At 41.1% G+C, this 21,119-nt stretch overlaps 2 protein-coding genes across 3 annotated transcripts in view; one reads left to right on the top strand and one right to left on the bottom strand.

Moving 5' to 3' along the window:
* Positions 1–1,515: 1,515 nt before the first annotated feature.
* On the top strand, positions 1,516–9,003 carry LOC139071535 (cytochrome P450 2J6-like). Of its 2 annotated transcripts, none has more exons than XM_070554081.1 (9): positions 1,516–3,353; positions 3,645–3,810; positions 3,886–4,038; positions 4,120–4,280; positions 4,355–4,528; positions 4,590–4,734; positions 4,806–4,993; positions 8,511–8,652; positions 8,761–9,003. In XM_070554081.1, the coding sequence occupies exons 1-9, from the start codon at positions 3,138–3,140 to the stop codon at positions 8,955–8,957; spliced, it is 1,542 nt and encodes a 513-aa protein (XP_070410182.1). In that variant the 5' UTR covers positions 1,516–3,137; the 3' UTR covers positions 8,958–9,003. The 2 variants fall into 2 exon arrangements, with proteins under 2 accessions (XP_070410182.1, XP_070410183.1); XM_070554082.1 differs by having other exon boundaries at positions 1,518–3,353; positions 4,593–4,734.
* A 220-nt stretch (positions 9,004–9,223) lies between these two features.
* hook1 (hook microtubule-tethering protein 1) overlaps positions 9,224–21,119 on the bottom strand; it is a 46,130-nt gene continuing 34,234 nt past the window's right edge. Inside the window, exons 17-22 of the mRNA XM_054734446.2 lie at positions 14,648–14,679; positions 14,475–14,557; positions 12,085–12,185; positions 11,893–11,994; positions 11,735–11,803; positions 9,224–10,542 (exon numbers count right to left, since the gene is read on the bottom strand). Coding sequence (XP_054590421.2) covers positions 10,384–10,542; positions 11,735–11,803; positions 11,893–11,994; positions 12,085–12,185; positions 14,475–14,557; positions 14,648–14,679 — 546 coding nt within the window. The 3' untranslated portion in view covers positions 9,224–10,383. The remainder of the gene's footprint in view (positions 10,543–11,734; positions 11,804–11,892; positions 11,995–12,084; positions 12,186–14,474; positions 14,558–14,647; positions 14,680–21,119) is intronic.

Raw genomic sequence — 21,119 nt, 5'->3', positions numbered from 1 at the left:
ATCATACCAACAGTAAAATATGGTGGTGGTAGTGTGATGGTCTGGGGTTGTTTTGCTGCTTCAGGAACTGGAAGGCTTGCTGTGATGAATGGAACCATGAATTCTACTGTCTACCAAAACATCCTGAAGGAGAATGTCCGGCCATCTGTTCGTCAACTAAAGCTGAAGCCATCTTGGGTGCTGCAGCAGGACAATGACCCAAAACACACCAGCTAATCCACCTCTGAATGGCTGAAGAACAACAAAATGAAGACTTTGGAGTGGCCTAGTCAAAGTCCTGACCTGAATCCTATTGAGATGCTATGGCATAACCTTAATAAGGTGGTTCATGCTAGAAAACCCTCAAATAAAGCTGAATTACAACAGTTCTGCAAAGATGAGTGGGACAAAATTCCTCCATAGCGCTGTAAAAGACTCGGAGCAAGTTATCACAAACGCTTGATTGCAGTTATTGCTGCTAAGGGAGGCCCAACCAGTTATTAGGTTCAGGGGGCAATTACTTTTTCACACAGGACCAGGTAGGTTTGGATTTTGTTCTCTCCCGAAATAATAAAAACCATAATTTCAAAACTGCATTTTGTGTTTAAAGGTGTTTGATGATCAGAAACATTTTGTGTGACAAACATGCAAAAGAATAAGAAATCAGGAAGGGAGCAAATAGTTTTTCACACCACTGTAGGTTCCAGACACCATCTTTAGTTCGCATCCACTCACAGTAAATAATAGTTTAAACAATTTGTCAAGTCTTGTTTGTAAAATAAATTCTTATTTTGTTTATAAACCTGACTGTTTCTTGAACCAAACGAAGTGTGTACAATCGCTTAATAATTAAAAGAAACCTAGAATCTTCTAATTGTACTAAGACCAAGCAAGGTGATGTCTATATTTATATAGAGTATCATTGCTTTGGTCACAAGTCATTACACATGTTTCCTACTTCTGTGATGCAGGAACTGGCGTTGTGGTTTAGCAGCTGTACCTAAACATCGATACAGCTGCTTGAGGTTCTGTCTGGAATAGTATACAAAAAGACCAGAGAATCTTCACTCAGGGCCTCGTATAAGGTAGGGCTGCTGTTGAGAACCAGCACCAAGAGAGCCAAACAGACAGCGTTCATGCTGCTGCCTAGTGATGGAGAGTAAAAGATAATGGTGAGAGATCTCACCATGTATGGCTCTTTGCAGACAAAAAAATAGTAATTTTTCTCATATTTACAGATATGCCTCAAAATTAGGAGGGCGTTGATCAAGAGGTCTTAACGAGAGGCAAAAGCTTAGCTGTCCTCTGAGGAACAGAACCAAAGAAATGTAAGTTGGGTGTGCAAACAGCTGTCTGGAAGGAGCTTGTCATTTGTCAAACCATTCTCACAGAATAGGAAAAACTGCTTGGAGGACTGCTCTAAATCAGAATTATACTCAAACTGCTTTATCTTGTGATTCTTTTAATGCTTTATTTTATTGTTTGAAACTATTTAAAAAACTAAATAAATAAATAAATAAAATGGATATTTCTATATATTACAGCTTTAATATATTTGTGTGGTAAATAAAGTGTTGCCCTAAAGGCTTCACATAAAGGAACGTCATCTCCTGAGAAATTTTTAAGCAAATTTTGGATTTCTTAGGGAGTTAAAGCAACCAAGCCCCTTTCTCATAAGGGGGCTTCAGTTTAGGATAACTACATGCTTTCATTTCTAGGAGCCCATGGGCCCCAGCTGTACCAGAGCCTAGGAAGCATATCTGTGGATGTGACACAGCCTTGTTTACAGGGATTGTTCTGTTGTCAGGATCTCCAATACCTCCAGGATCACAGGAGTAGATCAGAACAGCTACCTGTAGTGTCCGAATACCAAAGAGCAGTGTGGGAAGATCTTCCAAGGCCAACACTCCCCCCGGATTCAATGCCTGAAACAAGGTCAGCTATGAGAGAATGACTGACCCATTTTAAGTGGGAGACTGGGAATCATTCTGTCTCAAAGAAAGGTCTCTGCTTGTCCAAAGCCTGCCTTGGTGGGATCAAGCTGTCAGAGTGCTATGTAGAGGCAGCAGTAGCTCAGGAGGTAGAGCGGGTTGTCCAGTAATCGAAAGGTTGTAGGATTGATCTCGGCTCCCGGCAGAGAATTCGGCTGTTGTGTCCTTGGGCAAGACACTTAGCCCGCCTTTCCTGTTGCTGGTCTAAGGGACTGAAGGTGCCAGTGCTCAGCAGACTCGTCTGTGAGCCCCCAGGGCAGCTGAGGCTACATTGTAGCTCATCACCACCAGTGTGTGAACGGATGAATGATACACTGTAGTGTAAAGTGATTTGGAGTCCTCTGACTCTGAAAGGCGCTTAATGGGCCATTCCCATCTGTACCGGGTCGGCCCGGGCCGGGTAGCCCCAGTCGGCCCCAGCCTGGCCCGGTTGATTCCACACATCCTTGTCTTAAGCCCATGTGGGCTGATTCTACCCACCAATCAGAGGCTTGCTCTAATGGAAGGTGTGAATTTGCTGTCAGCAGTGGGTGTGTTGGCCCTGGCCGGCCTGAAGCAGACCCCCTCGAGAAGAGGGCTGAGAATGAGCCTCGGTTGGCCCGGAAAAATACCAGGCCACCCAGATATGTAAACAACCTACGCTACCCGGCCCGGGCCGACCCGGTACAGATGGGAATGGCCCATTAGACAGGTCAGGTGGGTCATTTATCATGTCAGATCAATAAATGACTTTGATAATGCGCTGCCATCTCAAAAATAGAAAACAGGAACTGAAAACCTTTAACATCATGAGAGCAGAACGTTGTGATGGGACTTTTATAGCAGGTGCAGGACAAACCAGCTTATAGCCTCCCATGGACCATCCTGAAGAATAAAAAAAACACGACAACAGCCCGTGTCTCAAGAACATTCACTGGCATCTTTGTTACATTTAAAGGTAATTTTATCAATTTATTAGGACATTTTAAACAAGACTTCAGTTAATTCTGAGCAAAAATAAAACAGCCGTGCCAACCTACTTCATTACTGATGAGTATTTAGTCTTAAAACACGGTCTGTGTTGTATTAACTGAGAACCGACTCAGTGTCACACACTTCCTTATCTATCCAGGCTGTGGGTCAGCAGACTCATTTCTAAGCAGGAGAGGAAGATGGAGAGAAATCCTGATGCGTCTCTCTAACTCTGTCACAATGTGGCTGTTCGACTTGAGTCTGTGGTTTAACCTGAGGGGAATCCTGATTTTTACAGTTGTCGTTCTTCTCCTGGTGTGTTTGTTTAATGAAAAGGATCCACCTCGCTTTCCTCCAGGACCACCAGGTCTCCCTCTTTTGGGAAACATCTTCAGCATAGAGTCTAAAAATCCTCACATTTACCTCACTAAGGTAAGCTGGTTCTATTTCAAAATTTTTATTTACACAATTCTGATCAGCCAAACTAGACAGCATTTTTAAAACCAACACAGTTCTATTTAATTCGCTTTACAACAGAATCACAGCTTTAACGTGTTTAGCACAGGTTTATCTGTTAAATATCAACTTTTTTTTTACTTTTCTTAAACACTTTTGGTGCAAAAATGCTAAAAACTTGAGCGCTCCACCATGTGCTGAATGTGCATCAGTGCGAGGTCACAAGCTGAACAATAGGATGTTTGTTCTCTGCTTCTGCATCCACAGCTTGCTGATGTTTATGGGAATGTATTCTGCATCCGTCTGGGAAGACACAAAACCGTGTTTGTGTCTGGGTGGAAGATGGTGAAGGAGGCTTTAGTGACACAGGCTGAAAACTTCGTGGATCGGCCTTACAGCCCAATGGTGACCAGGATTTATTCTGGGAACTCAGGTGAATCCTTCAGAATTAGCGTCAAGCAGCCAACCTGCCACCAGAACCCAAGTAATCTATTTCTATCTTTGTCAGCGGGTCTATTTTTCAGTAATGGGAAGGTGTGGAGGAGGCAGCGACGCTTCGCCATGGCCACGTTACGCTGCTTTGGCATGGCCAAGGGCTCCATGGAGGAGAACATCTGGGAGGAGAGTCAATATTTACTGGAGGAAATGGAGAAGAAAGAAGGTTGACAGAACAAATAAAATGTAGAACCAAACTGAGAACCCTCCACTAATGCTTGGTGACTTAGACCTGTTCTGTGTTCAGGTGAGGCCTTTGACGCTGTGCCACTCTTGAACAAGGCTGTGTCCAACATCATCTGTCAGATTGTGTTTGGGAAACGCTTTGACTACAGCGACCCCGACTTCCAGAGCATGCTGAAGGATCTGACAGACATGGCCTACCTGGAAGGATCCATCTGGGCTCTGGTGAGATGCAAAAATAAACTCAGGAACATTAAAATCCTTCAGCCCTTCACAGTCTGTCTTCCCTCCCCTAACAGCTTTATGATGCATTCCCAGCACTGATGAAACACCTGCCCGGGCCTCACAATGGCATCTTCAGCAGCGCCAGGTCTCTAACGGCATCTATCAGAAAAGAGATTCAGAGGCACAAGTTGGATCTGGATCCCAGCAACCCTCGTGATTACATCGACAAGTTCCTCATCGAGGAAAGGGTACGATTCAACAGAACTTTTAAAATGACTAGATTTAGGAGTTTGATCTACTTTTGCTCAGCAGCACAACAGGAAGACCGACACAGGCTTCAGTGAGGAGAACCTGGTTCTGTGCTGCTTGGACCTGTTCCTGGCTGGCAGCGAGACCACAGCAAAGACTCTGCAGTGGGGACTAATTTTCCTCATCAGAAACCCTCACATCCAAGGCAAGCACAGACTGGACCTGTTTTAACAAAGAGAGGTATCAGGGGTCACTAACTACACATTTGTCTTGTAGAGAAAGTTAAGGCGGAGATCGACAGAGTGATCGGACCGAGCCGCCGGCCCACCATGGCAGACAAACCCAGCATGCCCTTCACTAATGCCGTCATCCACGAGATCCAGAGGATGGGAAACATTGTTCCTCTCAATGGACTAAGGACGGCTGCCAGAGGCTTAATGCTGGGAGGTTACTTCATACCAAAGGTTACAGCCAGTCTGCTAACTCATAAAGTTTGTTTTTAGCTCATCTTCTCACTTCAAAATGTGTTTCTGTACGTTATTTCACAGCTGCACCTGTCTCGTCCTTTTAATGTTTATTAGAAGACATCTTAAATGGCTATCTGTAATGCTAGAGGGCAGACGCTTTGGTTGTACTCTGGTATCCGAGTTCCAACATGCAGCATCACTTAGATTAGATAAATTAGAGGATTTCTTTTGCTCGGATTATTTTTCTTCTATTTTTAAAGGGATGATCAAGTAGACTTTATTTGAACAGCCCCCTCTACGGGATAAAGGAAAGAATGGCATTAGGAAGGGGCAAGGAGTTAAAATGAATTTTGTTTTGCCTTAAAAATCTGCAAACCTGTAAAGATTTTTCAGGGTATCTGCAGGTTTAAGGGAGCCAAATTTAAGACTTTTAAGACCTTTTTTAAGGCCACTTAGACCAAATTTAAGCTATTTTTAAAATTAAATTTAAGCTATAATTTACAGCTATTGCCTGGAACCAGTGCTAGCCACGCCGCAAACGTGGGATTAACCATCCAGTTACCATTAAACTTGCACTTCCCCATGGCGCGAGCTCCCACTAGCTTAACCAGCTAATGTCGTCGTCGTCGTCTTCCTCCGCTTATCCGGGTCCGGGTCGCGGGGGCAGCATCCCAACTAGGGAGCTCCAGGCCGTCCTCTCCCCGGCCTTGTCCACCAGCTCCTCCGGCAGGACCCCAAGGCGTTCCCGGACCAGATTGGAGATGTAACTTCTCCAACGTGTCCTGGGTCGACCCGGGGGCCTTCTGCCGGCAGGACATGCCCGAAACACCTCCCCGGGGAGGCGTCCAGGAGGCATCCTGACCAGATGCCCAAACCACCTCAACTGGCTCCTTTCGATCCGGAGGAGCAGCGGTTCTACTCCGAGTCCCTCCCGAATGTCCGAGCTCCTCACCCTATCTCTAAGGCTGAGCCCGGCCACCCTACGGAGGAAACTCATTTCGGCCGCTTGTATCCGCGATCTCGTTCTTTCGGTCATTACCCAAAGCTCATGACCATAGGTGAGGATTGGGACGTAGATCGACCGGTAAATCGAGAGCCTGGCTTTCTGGCTCAGCTCCCTCTTCCCCACGACAGATCGGCTCAGCGTCCGCATCACTGCAGACGCCGAACCAATCCGCCTGTCGATCTCCCGATCCCTCCTACCCTCACTCGTGAACAAGACCCCGAGATACTTAAACTCCTCCACTTGAGGTAGGACCTCTCCCCCGACCCGGAGGTGGCAAGCCACCCTTTTCCGGTCGAGAACCATGGTCTCAGATTTGGAGGTGCTGATCCTCATCCCAGCCGCTTCACATTCGGCCGCGAACCTACCCAGCAAGAGCTGAAGGTCAGAGCTGGATGAAGCTAGGAGGACCACATCATCCGCAAAAAGCAGAGACGAGATTCTCCTGCCACCAAACTCGACACACTCCACACCACGGCTGCGTCTAGAAATTCTGTCCATAAAAGTGATGAACAGAACCGGTGACAAAGGGCAGCCCTGGCGGAGTCCAACCCTCACTGGGAACAGGTCCGACTTACTACCGGCTATGCGGACCAAACTCACGCTCCTCTGGTAAAGGGACTGAATGGCCCTTAACAGAAAGCCACCCACCCCATGCTCCTGGAGCGTCCCCCACAGGGTGCCCCTGGGGACACGGTCATAAGCCTTCTCCAAATCCACAAAGCACATGTGGATTGGTTGGGCAAACTCCCATGCCCCCTCCATCACCCTTGCAAGGGTATAGAGCTGGTCCACAGTTCCACGGCCAGGACGAAAACCACATTGCTCCTCCTCTATCTGAGATTCAACTATCGATCGGACCCTCCTCTCCAGTACCTTGGCGTAGACCTTTCCAGGGAGGCTGAGGAGTGTGATCCCCCTATAGTTGGAACACACCCTCAGGTCACCCTTCTTAAAGATGGGGACCACCACCCCGGTCTGCCACTCCCTAGGAACTGCCCCCGATGACCACGCAATGTTGTAGAGACGTGTCAACCATGACAGCCCTACAACATCCATAGCCTTGAGATACCCAGGACGAACCTCATCCGCCCCCGGGGCTCCGCCGCTGTGTAGTTGTTTGACTACCTCAGCAACTTCTGCCCCCGAGATCGGACAGTCCATCCCCAGGCCTCCCAGCTCTGGTTCCTCCTCGGAATGCGCATTGGTGGGATTGAGGAGCTCCTCAAAGTATTCCTTCCACCGTCCGACTATAGCCTCAGTTGACGTCAGCAGCTCCCCATCCCCACTGTAAACAGTGTGAGCGAGTTGCTGCCTTCCTCTCCTGAGGCGCCGGACAGTTTGCCAGAACCTCTTTGGAGCCGATCGATAGTCTTTCTCCATGGCCTCACCAAACTCCTCCCACGCCCGAGATTTTGCCTCGGCAACTGCCACTGCTGCACCCCGCTTGGCTATCCGGTACCTGTCTGCTGCCTCCGGAGACCCACAGACCAGCCACGCCCTGTAGGCCTCCTTCTTCAGCCTGACGGCTCCCCGAACCTCTGGTGTCCACCAGCGGGTACGGGGGTTGCCACCACGACTGGCACCGGCCACCTTACGACCACAGCTAGCAACAGCCGCCTCGACAATCGCAGAGTGGAACAAGGCCCACTCGGACTCAATGTCCCCCACTGCTCTCGGGACGTGGTCAAAGCTCTGCCGGAGGTGGGAGTTGAAGACCGTCTTGACAGGTTCTTCTGCCAGGCGTTCCCAGCAGACCCTCACTATGCGTTTGGGTCTGCCAGGTCTACGCGGCATGTTCCCTTGCCATCTGATCCAACTCACCACCAGGTGGTGATCAGTTGACAGCTCCGCCCCTCTCTTCACTCGGGTGTCCAAAACATACGGCCGCAGGTCAGATGATACGACTACAAAATCTATCAGCTAATGTGCTAATCTAAAAATAGCCCCCTTTCACAACCAACTGAATGTGTGCGGTTCCGCTTACGCCAACAATGTACACAAAAAATGCTGAACACTAACTAGAATTTCACAAAACATTTATAGAAATAAAAGAATCTTGTTTATTGGGTCTTTGAAAATGTAAGCCCTTTGGAAACTGTATTTAAGGATTATTTGTCATTTTTAAGGATTTTTAAGGCCTTAAATTTGGAAAAGCTAATTTAAGACTTGTTGAGGACCCACGGATACCCTGTATATCCTCTCAAATGGATGAAAAAAACAGTTGACTTGTTACACTGTGATAAAAAATGCACGTATGTAGGTAGAAATAGTCAGTTCATAGGACCAGGCAGCACTTTTCTAAAAGCATTGATATTTTCACTTTTATCGGTATGTCATCTATTTGAAATGCAAACTCCAGCCTGAATTATAGTGTGTGTGTGTGTGTGTGTGTGTGTGTGTGTGTGTGTGTGTGTGTGTGTGTGTGTGTGTGTGTGTGTGTGTGTGTGTGTGTGTGTGTGTGTGTGTGTGTGTGTGTGTGTGTGTGTGTGTGTGTGTGTGTGTGTGTAGGGAACCACAGTGATGCCTAACCTGACCTCTGTGCTGTTTGATAAACATGAATGGGAAACTCCAGACACTTTTAACCCTGAACACTTCCTGGATGATGAGAGGAACTTCAGAAGGAGGGAAGCTTTTTTACCTTTCTCTGCAGGTAACACTAGTTATGCTCTTTACCTCTAAAAAAAACTCGGTTCAGAAACGATTTGCAAACTGAAACATTGAGCCTTTCAGGATGTCCTTTCCTTTTTTCCTCTCCTAGGAAAGCGTGCGTGTCTCGGTGAGGGCCTGGCAAAGATGGAACTGTTCTTGTTTTTTATCGGTTTGTGTCAGAGGTTTCACTTTTCCACTCTGGACGGAGCCGAGCTGAGTACAGAAGGAATAACTGGAGCCACGCGCTCGCCACACCCATTTCAGATCTTTGCCAAGTCCCGTTTAGAAGCGGCGACAGCAAAGTAGATGCTGCAGAAAAGCTCAACAATAGATGAGTTGTTTCCCAACAAGTGGTAGCAATTTGTATAAGTCACTATAAAGTGACCGTTGTAATTTTCTCTGCTCCTCACACTCTAAACATGTCATTTATAGGAAGGCCTGGTGGGTTGTCTTCTGATGTTAGTGGTTCGTAAACGGCTACTTTTCAAAATCCTGTAAAGATTAGACAGTCTTTCGCTCTGATGCTGATGTAATCGCTGTAATGGCTCTGAAACAAGACAAGCAAAACTGAATCATTTAAAAAAAGAATTTATTAACAGAAAAGTCCCAAATTTCTGACTTCCAGCAACTTTCTTTCATAACGTACACACACATATCCATGTGGCTCCTGTTCTACATTTGATTGTACTTTATTATGAGTGACTTTGCTTTCCTATTAGTGCTATAACAATCACTAGCTGCAGAGAAAACAAAAAATATACATAGATTTATAGTAACTATGTGGCAGAATCAGAACTAAATACTTAAGTGTTACTGCAAACATACAAGTGAAAGAACTAGACACCTGCAGTATTCCTGCCTTTGCAGCATCGTTTACACAAACTGCTTATTTAACAGCCTACAAATAAAAGCAATTACCTGAAAACATCAAAAACTCTCACGTCACACATAATCGTTGTTGTGCGAGTGCTTTACCTGGTTTAAACTCCGATCAAAAGCTGGTGCTGAATCATACATATCTCTGAATCACAGCTTTGGTTACTAAATAAGAATCTGGGCTGTAGTGAATAAAAAGATCCTGATATTTACAGAAGCACCAATAAAACACTACAGGCCTTAGGTCCTAAGGTTTGCTGCTGCAGCACCTCAGATGTTGATTTTAATTGATTTCACTGCATGTGAAGTAATGGCCTTATTGCATTTTAGTAGAAAATGTTTGGTGCCTGATTAAATAGTTGGTGTCCTGCAACAGATGTTGTCTTAAAGTAAACTATGTTCTACTGAAGTTCATTCAGTCTGCAGGACGACTGCATGAAGATACATGTCATGCACACATCTACTATCTTTGTATTAGGTTGAACTGAACTTCATTATAATAACAGGCCCACATTCATCATCTACATATAGAGAAACGAAAGCCCACAAACGGATGATTCTGCTCTATAGGCTGGTGGAAAAGCTATAAATAGATCAGGGAGGACGTTCACTGCTAATCTACACCCGGGACGATGTGTTGCTGTGGCTCAGGAGGTGAACTCGGGGTTATGTTCTTCAGTAAAGTTCAGTCACTAGCTACTCTACCATAACCTCAGATAGGTAGCCATTTAACCCAGCCAGCTGACCCTTGAACCCTCCACCAAGGCTGAGCGTAGAGGTGTTTAAGGTCACTTGTTGAAGGATTGTGTATTTTCGTCTTGTTTGAGGAATGTGAGATGCACGGCGCTGGTGCGTCCTACTTGGCGGTAGCGGTGGGCACGCTGATGGAAGCAGCCCTGCGAGGGGCGTTTGAGACTTGGCGCTGATGAGACAGGAAGGACTGGGTGGGGGACAGTGCAGAAGGGGTGCGGCCGGCGAGACGGGATTCAATTGCCAACTTCTGGAAGTTTAGACTCTGAGGACAGAGAAAGGGTATTTTCAGAGCGAGCAGAGCATTGTTAAATGCAGCAGCAGCATTTAGCTCTTGTAATGGACACATTTAATTATTATATTCTAGTGTTCAATACAATCAATCCTACTAAGAAGTTAGGTTTTATGACAGCCATAAATCTTGTTCTGTTTAGCTAGATTCCTGAGATTTATGCTTCAAAGGGCAAGAGAAGCATCTTCATTTACACCCCTGTCCCTTTGAAGCACAGTCTCCAACACATGGGTCCAGATCTTTACCCCACCTTCCTCAACAACAGTCTAGATAACACCACAGTGGCCCATCTTTGTTTTCTCCCTCGGAGGGGGTTAAGGGGGGTGACAGCAATGGTACACTATGCTACTCACGGAAACTACCCAATAAAATTGAGATAACAGAGTTTGCTTAGTTAATTTATACCCATACATGTTTGTAAATAGTATATTCAGAGTTAGGAAATGTCTAAAGAAACTGGGTAAAAATCTGACTGAGTAAATATTACCCAATTTTCTAAGCTAGAAAATAATAATATAGACACACACGTCAAAGCTGGGACCAATCCTGAGCTATACTGATACAATACTATAAATAAGAATGTATTCAACCAAAAGCAATGCAAAAAAAAGCATTTTTCTGTTTTACAACAGCTGAGCTGAACTTGCATTCACTGTTGCTGAGGATGATTTTTACACATGCTGAAATATTTCCCTCAACATGCTCGCATGAATACTTGAAGTGGAAAGCTAATAAAGCACAGAACTGTAAACGGATCTGGTGGCCAACATGTGCAATTGTTCTATTTGTTAATTTAATAAATAGATAATACAGCAGTGCTGAACTAAAATTTTTGGGTAAATTCTAGTCCTTACTGTTTAATTAAATAAAATAGGTAGAATTGACCAATTTTTCTTTATTTCAATCTTTAACTAATATGTTTAGTCACATTTTAGATTAACTATGAGTGATACTCCAAAAACTAAATCTGTTTTTCAGTGTAAGGAGAGTGTGAACTCCCTGTTTTTCAGGACACTCCTGAGGCTGGCTGCTTTGGTAAGAGCCTTTGTGACTGTCTCCTCATTTTTGATATTGTAATATTGAAATTAAACATTTTGATTGAATCATGGACTGCTTTCTCGTTGCTTTATTAAGTCTCTAAAAGAAACTCCTTAACAGACATTACCTTGTTATACCAGGCTGTGACTATCAGCTTCTCCTCGTACTCCCTCAGTCGGGCCTGCTCACACTGACGCTGGTGGAGAAATCAGCCAAACACAAGCTTAAAAAGACGGTTTCCCCAAAAGGTTTTGTGTGTTTGTAATTGAGGAAATGTGGATTTACTTCAAGGCTGAGAATCTCTTTGTCCCGGTCTGCTAACTGATTCCTCAGAGCTTGAATCTCAGCAGTAGCAGGATTCAGCTTTGGGTCCAGCGCTCGTATAACCTTCAAGAAAAGCATGAAAATAAAATAATAGTTCACTGTGTCTGACCTTAGATTATAAGAATCAAGTCAACTTGAAAGAATCTGACTCACATTGCGTGCTTTCTCCAGGTACATCTTGTATCTCTCTTCCATGGCTTTCATGTCATCATCCTTCTTCTTCAGAGCGGCCATCAGCTCATCCAGCTTCAGAGCTTAAAAACAGGATCATTATCTGTATTGGTTCACTCCTCACCCCTGCCACGTGAACCTCAAGGGATAAACCATCAACCCTGCTCAATGGTCAACTTTCCTCGCGGGGTCACACCCATTAGGACAGTGGGAGGGTTAAGTGTTGACAGCAGTGTGCAGTGGGGCTCAACAATCTATAGTTTTTGGACCAAAATTGCAATTTCAAACAACGTGATCACGTGATCGTCAAAGCTGCAGTTTTTGTATTGCTCCTGACTGACCCAGGATCTGTTGTCAACTATTTTGGACATCTGGGGTTTTCCCTGTGTTACGCGGGGGAGAGGGAGGGGGTATCTGTACTGGAGCTGAGTGCAGCTGACTGAGGTGCACATTTTGGTATTTTTCTCCTTTTTTCCCCTTCCATAGCTCTGCTTCTACAGCCGATGTTAAATGTGGGTGTCTGTCTCTGCCGTGAATGTTCGGTTCATCTATCAGCACTGTGAGTGAGTGAGTGAGTGAGTGAGTGAGTGAGTGAGTGAGTGAGTGAGTGAGTGAGTGAGTGAGTGAGTGAGTGAGTGAGAGAGAGAGAGAGAGAGAGAGAGAGAGAGAGAGAGAGAGAGAGAGCCTGATTCTCCAGCAGCTGAACAGGATTTATCATAACTACACTGAGTGGACTTGTAAATGCAACTTCCTTTTTTTCAAAACCAATGTTTGTGAAAACATGTCGGACATTAACTACGCGCTTTAATTTTGTCTGACGAAAAACATAAAATCCTCCAACATATTGACCTTCATCCTCTCTTAAGTTGCCGAAATAAAATAAACTTCCTGAAAACCACAAACTACAGACTGAAAGTGTGCATGTCTCCGTGATCGCTGATCTGCAGTAGCCTGCAGGAGCGCTACCTCTGATCATTTAATTGATCTGCACATCAGACGCTTTCAACAGCTGTTTTATAAAGATGTATATAAAGATATAAAGATAGCCCAAGAAAATGTATTATTATTTTAACATTTTTGCAGAACTAAATCACAAGACAGGACATTTTGACCTTAACAGTGGTATGTGAGATCAACAAACAGCTGAAATAAGCCTACATCTCACCGCAGCTCCAGTTTCACTTTTACCATCACGCACCCGTCTCTTAACACAACAGTAACATTACTCTACACTCACAATAACCCCTACAGATCATGACTATATTTAGGGGTATATTCATATTTTCTGGTGTTTTGTAATGATTACTAATAATTAAATAATGAACTGAAACAATTTTCAGAACAATTCTGTTGGTCTATTTTTTTAGCAGAGGGGCTTGTGTAAACCTCATGGTAGAAAATGTTTAGCACAAAATCACATTGATGGTTTGTTTTTTAAATTATTGTCACAATAAAAATAATGCATAAAGCTTGGTTTATGCTTGACACATTTACTTTCTGCGCGGTGATGCAGCTCGTGGATGGAACGAGCTTCACAACTCGCAGCGTTTATGGTTCATGCGGCTTGTCTCTGCGGTGAGCCAATATTCTCCCAAACTGTAGGGGGCAGCATGGAGCTCTACAGCATGCATCCAACACTGCACCATAGTAGAAGTAAAAATTACTGTTTACAACATGGCATTCCAGCATTTTTAACAGCGTCCTCGTCTTTTCCGACAGGGCGAGCTATTTCTCTCCAAGAATTATTAACAACATGTTGATCACGGCGATCTCTGAGAGCTGAATCATACAAATGTCTGTATTTACGAACGTCTGCCATACTAGTTCTTGCCGGTTCGCCATGTTTTTCCACGTCCGACCGTCCGCGTGGTTAGAAAATATCCTAAGTGCGCGTTGCGGAAATTTTGGGCCGTGCGGAGACGCGGTGGAGGGGCGTGGTTGTTAAAATGACGCAACTTTTCCGCACGGAGCCGTGCGGACCTCGCGGATGCGTCAAGCATAAACCAACCTTAAAGGTCAGAGGTCACTAAAAACCCACTGTTAAATAGATACAATTCTGAAGCCCACGAGGACAAAAGAACATGTTTTTATGAAGCACCTCAAAACTCACAAGTTGCTTCACAAGCACATTAAAAATAAAAAAAGGTTAACAAACAGATCGTACTGGGAGAAAATTACGTAGTAGTTTTTAATGTTTTTATGGTATGATTTATATGACTATTGGAAATAATAATAATATGTGCTGAACCTTGATTTGAAGAAAATCATGAATCGAACTTAAATCGCAATTTCTCTTAGAAAAATCCCAATTCTATCTTTTCCTAAAATCGTTCAGCCCTAGCGTGCAGTGATGGTAGAACTGCCTAACTTACAGGCTTGAGTGTTGTCAGGCTGAAGGTCCTCCAGCAGCTCCTTCTTCTTCATGATTTCATCCTGAGCTTCGTTCAGCTGGATCCTGAGAAAACAAAAACAAACCAGTCATCAACTTCCTCCATCAGGACAAAAATGTAATCAACATGCATGTAAAACACGTAAACACACTCACATGTGAGCATCCAGTTTCCGCTTGAGATTTGACTGAAAGGAACCGATGAGACATCTAAATAAATACCTGAGCTGTCACTTTGTGACTGTTGAGTGAAAATATATTAAAAATAGGGTTGGGCATCGAGCATCGATTGGAACCGGTTCCAGCTGTTCATTTTTCCCAGAATCGTTCAAAGTTTTTTATTTCGATTCCTATAATGCGACCAGAAGAGGAATCCCCGGCCGACCTCCGTGAAAGATAAACGTGATCTGCAAATTGTGATCAACGCTTTTCAGAGCTGATCACACCAGCTGTCTGTGTGCAGCACCGAGTCCCCCCTCCCTCCCTCCACCCGGCGTGCAGCGGCCAAGTATAAAACGTGTCTGCAGAACTTTTACTCCATAATGTAAACTTTAACTCCTGCAGCGTAGAGGAAACTTGTTAAAATACGTCAACACGGTGGATTTAATAGAAGCTTTAAAGAATAAACTCTGGACGGTGTGAGGTGAGTTTGTCTCACTGCAGAAATGAAAACACACACGGAGCGTCAGCAGTCAGACGCAGCCGCTCGTCAGGCGTTGGGGGAGCATCGGAAGGCTGAACAATAGAGCAGCTTTCTCTGTGGTGGACCACACCAGCTTCTGCCACAACAAATAATTATAATAATAATAAATCACAGACCACACCAGCTTCTGCCACAACAAATAATTATAATAATAATAAATCACAGACCACACCAGCTTCTGCCACAATAAAAAATTATAATAATAATAAATCACAGACCACACCAGCTTCTTCCACAATAAATAATGATCATAATAATAAATCACAGACCACACCAGCTTCTGCCACAATAAATAATTATAATAATAATAAATCACAGACCACACCAGCTTCTGCCACAATAAATAATGATCATAATAATAAATCACAGACCACACCAGCTTCTGCCACAATAAATAATTATAATAATAATAAATCACAGACCACACCAGCTTCTGCCACAATAAATAATTATCATAATAATAAATCACGAACCACACCAGCTTCTGCCACAACAAATAATTATAATAATAATAAATCACGAACCACACCAGCTTCTGCCACAATAAATAATTATCATAATAATAAATCACGAACCACACCAGCTTCTGCCACAACAAATAATTATAATAATAATAAATCACAGACCACACCAGCTTCTTCCACAATAAATAATGATCATAATAATAAATCACAGACCACACCAGCTTCTGCCACAATAAATAATTATAATAATAATAAATCACGGACCACACCAGCTTCTGCCACAATAAATAATGATCATAATAATAAATCACAGACCACACCAGCTTCTGCCACAATAAATAATTATAATAATAATAAATCACAGACCACACCAGCTTCTGCCACAATAAATAATTATAATAATAATAAATCACGAACCACACCAGCTTCTGCCACAATAAATAATTGTCATAATAATAAATCACGAACCACACCAGCTTCTGCCACAATAAATAATTATCATAATAATAAATCACAGACCACACCAGCTTCTGCCACAATAAATAATTATCATAATAATAAATCACAGACCACACCAGCTTCTGCCACAATAAATAATGATCATAATAATAAATCACAGACCACACCAGCTTCTGCCACAATAAATAATGATCATAATAATAAATCACGAACCACACCAGCTTCTGCCACAATAAATAATTATAATAATAATAAATCACGAACCACACCAGCTTCTGCCACAATAAATAATTATAATAATAATAAATCACGAACCACACCAGCTTCTGCCACAATAAATAATTATCATAATAATAAATCACAGACCACACCAGCTTCTGCCACAATAAATAATTATAATAATAATAAATCACAGACCACACCAGCTTCTGCCACAATAAATAATTATAATAATAATAAATCACAGACCACACCAGCTTCTGCCACAATAAATAATTATAATAATAATAAATCACAGACCACACCAGCTTCTGCCACAATAAATAATGATCATAATAATAAATCACAGACCACACCAGCTTCTGCCACAATAAATAATTATAATAATAATAAATCACAGACCACACCAGCTTCTGCCACAATAAATAATTATCATAATAATAAATCACGAACCACACCAGCTTCTGCCACAATAAATAATTATCATGATAATAAATCACGAACCACACCAGCTTCTGCCACAATAAATAATGATCATAATAATAAATCACGAACCACACCAGCTTCTGACACAATAAATAATTATAATAATAATAAATCACGAACCACACCAGCTTCTGCCACAATAAATAATTATCATGATAATAAATCACGAACCACACCAGCTTCTGCCACAATAAATAATGATCATAATAATAAATCACGAACCACACCAGCTTCTGCCACAATAAATAATTATAATAATAATAAATCACAGACCACACCAGCTTCTGCCACAATAAATAATTATAATAATAATAAATCACAGACCACACCAGCTTCTGCCACAATAAATAATTATCATAATAATAAATCACAGACCACACCAGCTTCTGCCACAATAAATAATTATCATAATAATAAATCACAGACCACACCAGCTTCTGCCACAATAAATAATTATAATAATAATAAATCACAGACCACACCAGCTTCTGCCACAATAAATAATGATCATAATAATAAATCACAGACCACACCAGCTTCTGCCACAATAAATAATTATCATAATAATAAATCACAGACCACACCAGCTTCTGCCACAGTAAATAATTATAATAATAATAAATCACAGACCACACCAGCTTCTGCCACAATAAATAATTATAATAATAATAAATCACAGACCACACCAGCTTCTGCCACAATAAATAATGATCATAATAATAAATCACAGACCACACCAGCTTCTGCCACAATAAATAATTATAATAATAATAAATCACAGACCACACCAGCTTCTGCCACAATAAATAATGATCATAATAATAAATCACAGACCACACCAGCTTCTGCCACAGTAAATAATTATAATAATAATAAATCACAGACCACACCAGCTTCTGCCACAATAAATAATTATAATAATAATAAATCACAGACCACACCAGCTTCTGCCACAATAAATAATGATCATAATAATAAATCACAGACCACACCAGCTTCTGCCACAATAAATAATTATAATAATAATAAATCACAGACCACACCAGCTTCTGCCACAATAAATAATGATCATAATAATAAATCACAGACCACACCAGCTTCTGCCACAGTAAATAATTATAATAATAATAAATCACAGACCACACCAGCTTCTGCCACAATAATTATAATAATAATAAATCACAGACCACACCAGCTTCTGCCACAATAAATAATGATCATAATAATAAATCACAGACCACACCAGCTTCTGCCACAATAAATAATGATCATAATAATAAATCACAGACCACACCAGCTTCTGCCACAATAAATAATTATAATAATAATAAATCACAGACCACACCAGCTTCTGCCACAATAAATAATTATCATAATAATAAATCACAGACCACACCAGCTTCTGCCACAATAAATAATTATCATAATAATAAATCACAGACCACACCAGCTTCTGCCACAGTAAATAATTATCATAATAATAAATCACAGACCACACCAGCTTCTGCCACAGTAAATAATTATCATAATAATAAATCACAGACCACACCAGCTTCTGCCACAATAAATAATGATCATAATAATAAATCACGAACCACACCAGCTTCTGCCACAATAAATAATGATCATAATAATAAATCACGAACCACACCAGCTTCTGCCACAATAAATAATTATAATAATAATAAATCACAGACCACACCAGCTTCTGCCACAATAAATAATTATAATAATAATAAATCACAGACCACACCAGCTTCTGCCACAATAAATAATTATCATAATAATAAATCACAGACCACACCAGCTTCTGCCACAATAAATAATTATCATAATAATAAATCACAGACCACACCAGCTTCTGCCACAATAAATAATGATCATAATAATAAATCACAGACCACACCAGCTTCTGCCACAATAAATAATGATCATAATAATAAATCACAGACCACACCAGCTTCTGCCACAGTAAATAATTATAATAATAATAAATCACAGACCACACCAGCTTCTTCCACAATAAATAATTATAATAATAATAAATCACAGACCACACCAGCTTCTGCCACAATAAATAATGATCATAATAATAAATCACAGACCACACCAGCTTCTGCCACAATAAATAATTATAATAATAATAAATCACAGACCACACCAGCTTCTGCCACAATAAATAATTATCATAATAATAAATCACAGACCACACCAGCTTCTGCCACAATAAATAATTATCATAATAATAAATCACGAACCACACCAGCTTCTGCCACAATAAATAATTATCATAATAATAAATCACAGACCACACCAGCTTCTGCCACAATAAATAATTATAATAATAATAAATCACAGACCACACCAGCTTCTGCCACAATAAATAATTATCATAATAATAAATCACAGACCACACCAGCTTCTGCCACAATAAATAATTATCATAATAATAAATCACAGACCACACCAGCTTCTGCCACAATAAATAATGATCATAATAATAAATCACAGACCACACCAGCTTCTGCCACAATAAATAATGATCATAATAATAAATCACAGACCACACCAGCTTCTGCCACAATAAATAATGATCATAATAATAAATCACAGACCACACCAGCTTCTGCCACAATAAATAATTATAATAATAATAAATCACAGACCACACCAGCTTCTGCCACAATAAATAATGATCATAATAATAAATCACAGACCACACCAGCTTCTGCCACAATAAATAATGATCATAATAATAAATCACAGACCACACCAGCTTCTGCCACAATAAATAATTATCATAATAATAAATCACAGACCACACCAGCTTCTGCCACAATAAATAATTATAATAATAATAAATCACAGACCACACCAGCTTCTGCCACAATAAATAATGATCATAATAATAAATCACGAACCACACCAGCTTCTGCCACAATAAATAATTATAATAATAATAAATCACAGACCACACCAGCTTCTGCCACAATAAATAATTATAATAATAATAAATCACAGACCACACCAGCTTCTGCCACAATAAATAATTATCATAATAATAAATCACAGACCACACCAGCTTCTGCCACAATAAATAATTATCATAATAATAAATCACAGACCACACCAGCTTCTGCCACAATAAATAATGATCATAATAATAAATCACAGACCACACCAGCTTCTGCCACAATAAATAATGATCATAATAATAAATCACAGACCACACCAGCTTCTGCCACAGTAAATAATTATAATAATAATAAATCACAGACCACACCAGCTTCTTCCACAATAAATAATTATAATAATAATAAATCACAGACCACACCAGCTTCTGCCACAATAAATAATGATCATAATAATAAATCACAGACCACACCAGCTTCTGCCACAATAAATAATTATAATAATAATAAATCACAGACCACACCAGCTTCTGCCACAATAAATAATTATCATAATAATAAATCACAGACCACACCAGCTTCTGCCACAATAAATAATTATCATAATAATAAATCACGAACCACACCAGCTTCTGCCACAATAAATAATTATCATAATAATAAATCACAGACCACACCAGCTTCTGCCACAATAAATAATTATCATAATAATAAATCACAGACCACACCAGCTTCTGCCACAATAAATAATTATCATAATAATAAATCACAGACCACACCAGCTTCTGCCACAATAAATAATTATCATAATAATAAATCACAGACCACACCAGCTTCTGCCACAATAAATAATGATCATAATAATAAATCACAGACCACACCAGCTTCTGCCACAATAAATAATGATCATAATAATAAATCACAGACCACACCAGCTTCTGCCACAATAAATAATTATAATAATAATAAATCACAGACCACACCAGCTTCTGCCACAATAAATAATGATCATAATAATAAATCACAGACCACACCAGCTTCTGCCACAATAAATAATGATCATAATAATAAATCACAGACCACACCAGCTTCTGCCACAATAAATAATTATCATAATAATAAATCACAGACCACACCAGCTTCTGCCACAATAAATAATTATCATAATAATAAATCACAGACCACACCAGCTTCTGCCACAATAAATAATTATCATAATAATAAATCACAGACCACACCAGCTTCTGCCACAATAAATAATTATAATAATAATAAATCACAGACCACACCAGCTTCTGCCACAATAAATAATGATCATAATAATAAATCACAGACCACACCAGCTTCTGCCACAATAAATAATTATAATAATAATAAATCACAGA

This window comes from Nothobranchius furzeri, chromosome 8 (genome assembly GCF_043380555.1).
Source record: "Nothobranchius furzeri strain GRZ-AD chromosome 8, NfurGRZ-RIMD1, whole genome shotgun sequence".
NCBI lineage: Eukaryota > Metazoa > Chordata > Actinopteri > Cyprinodontiformes > Nothobranchiidae > Nothobranchius > Nothobranchius furzeri.
Note: the sequence above shows the minus strand (reverse complement) of the source record. Positions and strands in the feature narration are given on the sequence as shown.

Coding starts and splice junctions, on each gene's coding strand:
- LOC139071535 (XM_070554081.1), top strand. CDS start 3,138: ATGCGTCTCTCTAACTCTGTCACAATGTGGCTGTTCGACTTGAGTCTG. Junction 3,354..3,644: donor CTCACATTTACCTCACTAAG/GTAAGCTGGTTC, acceptor CTGCATCCACAG/CTTGCTGATGTTTATGGGAA. Junction 3,811..3,885: donor GATTTATTCTGGGAACTCAG/GTGAATCCTTCA, acceptor TATCTTTGTCAG/CGGGTCTATTTTTCAGTAAT.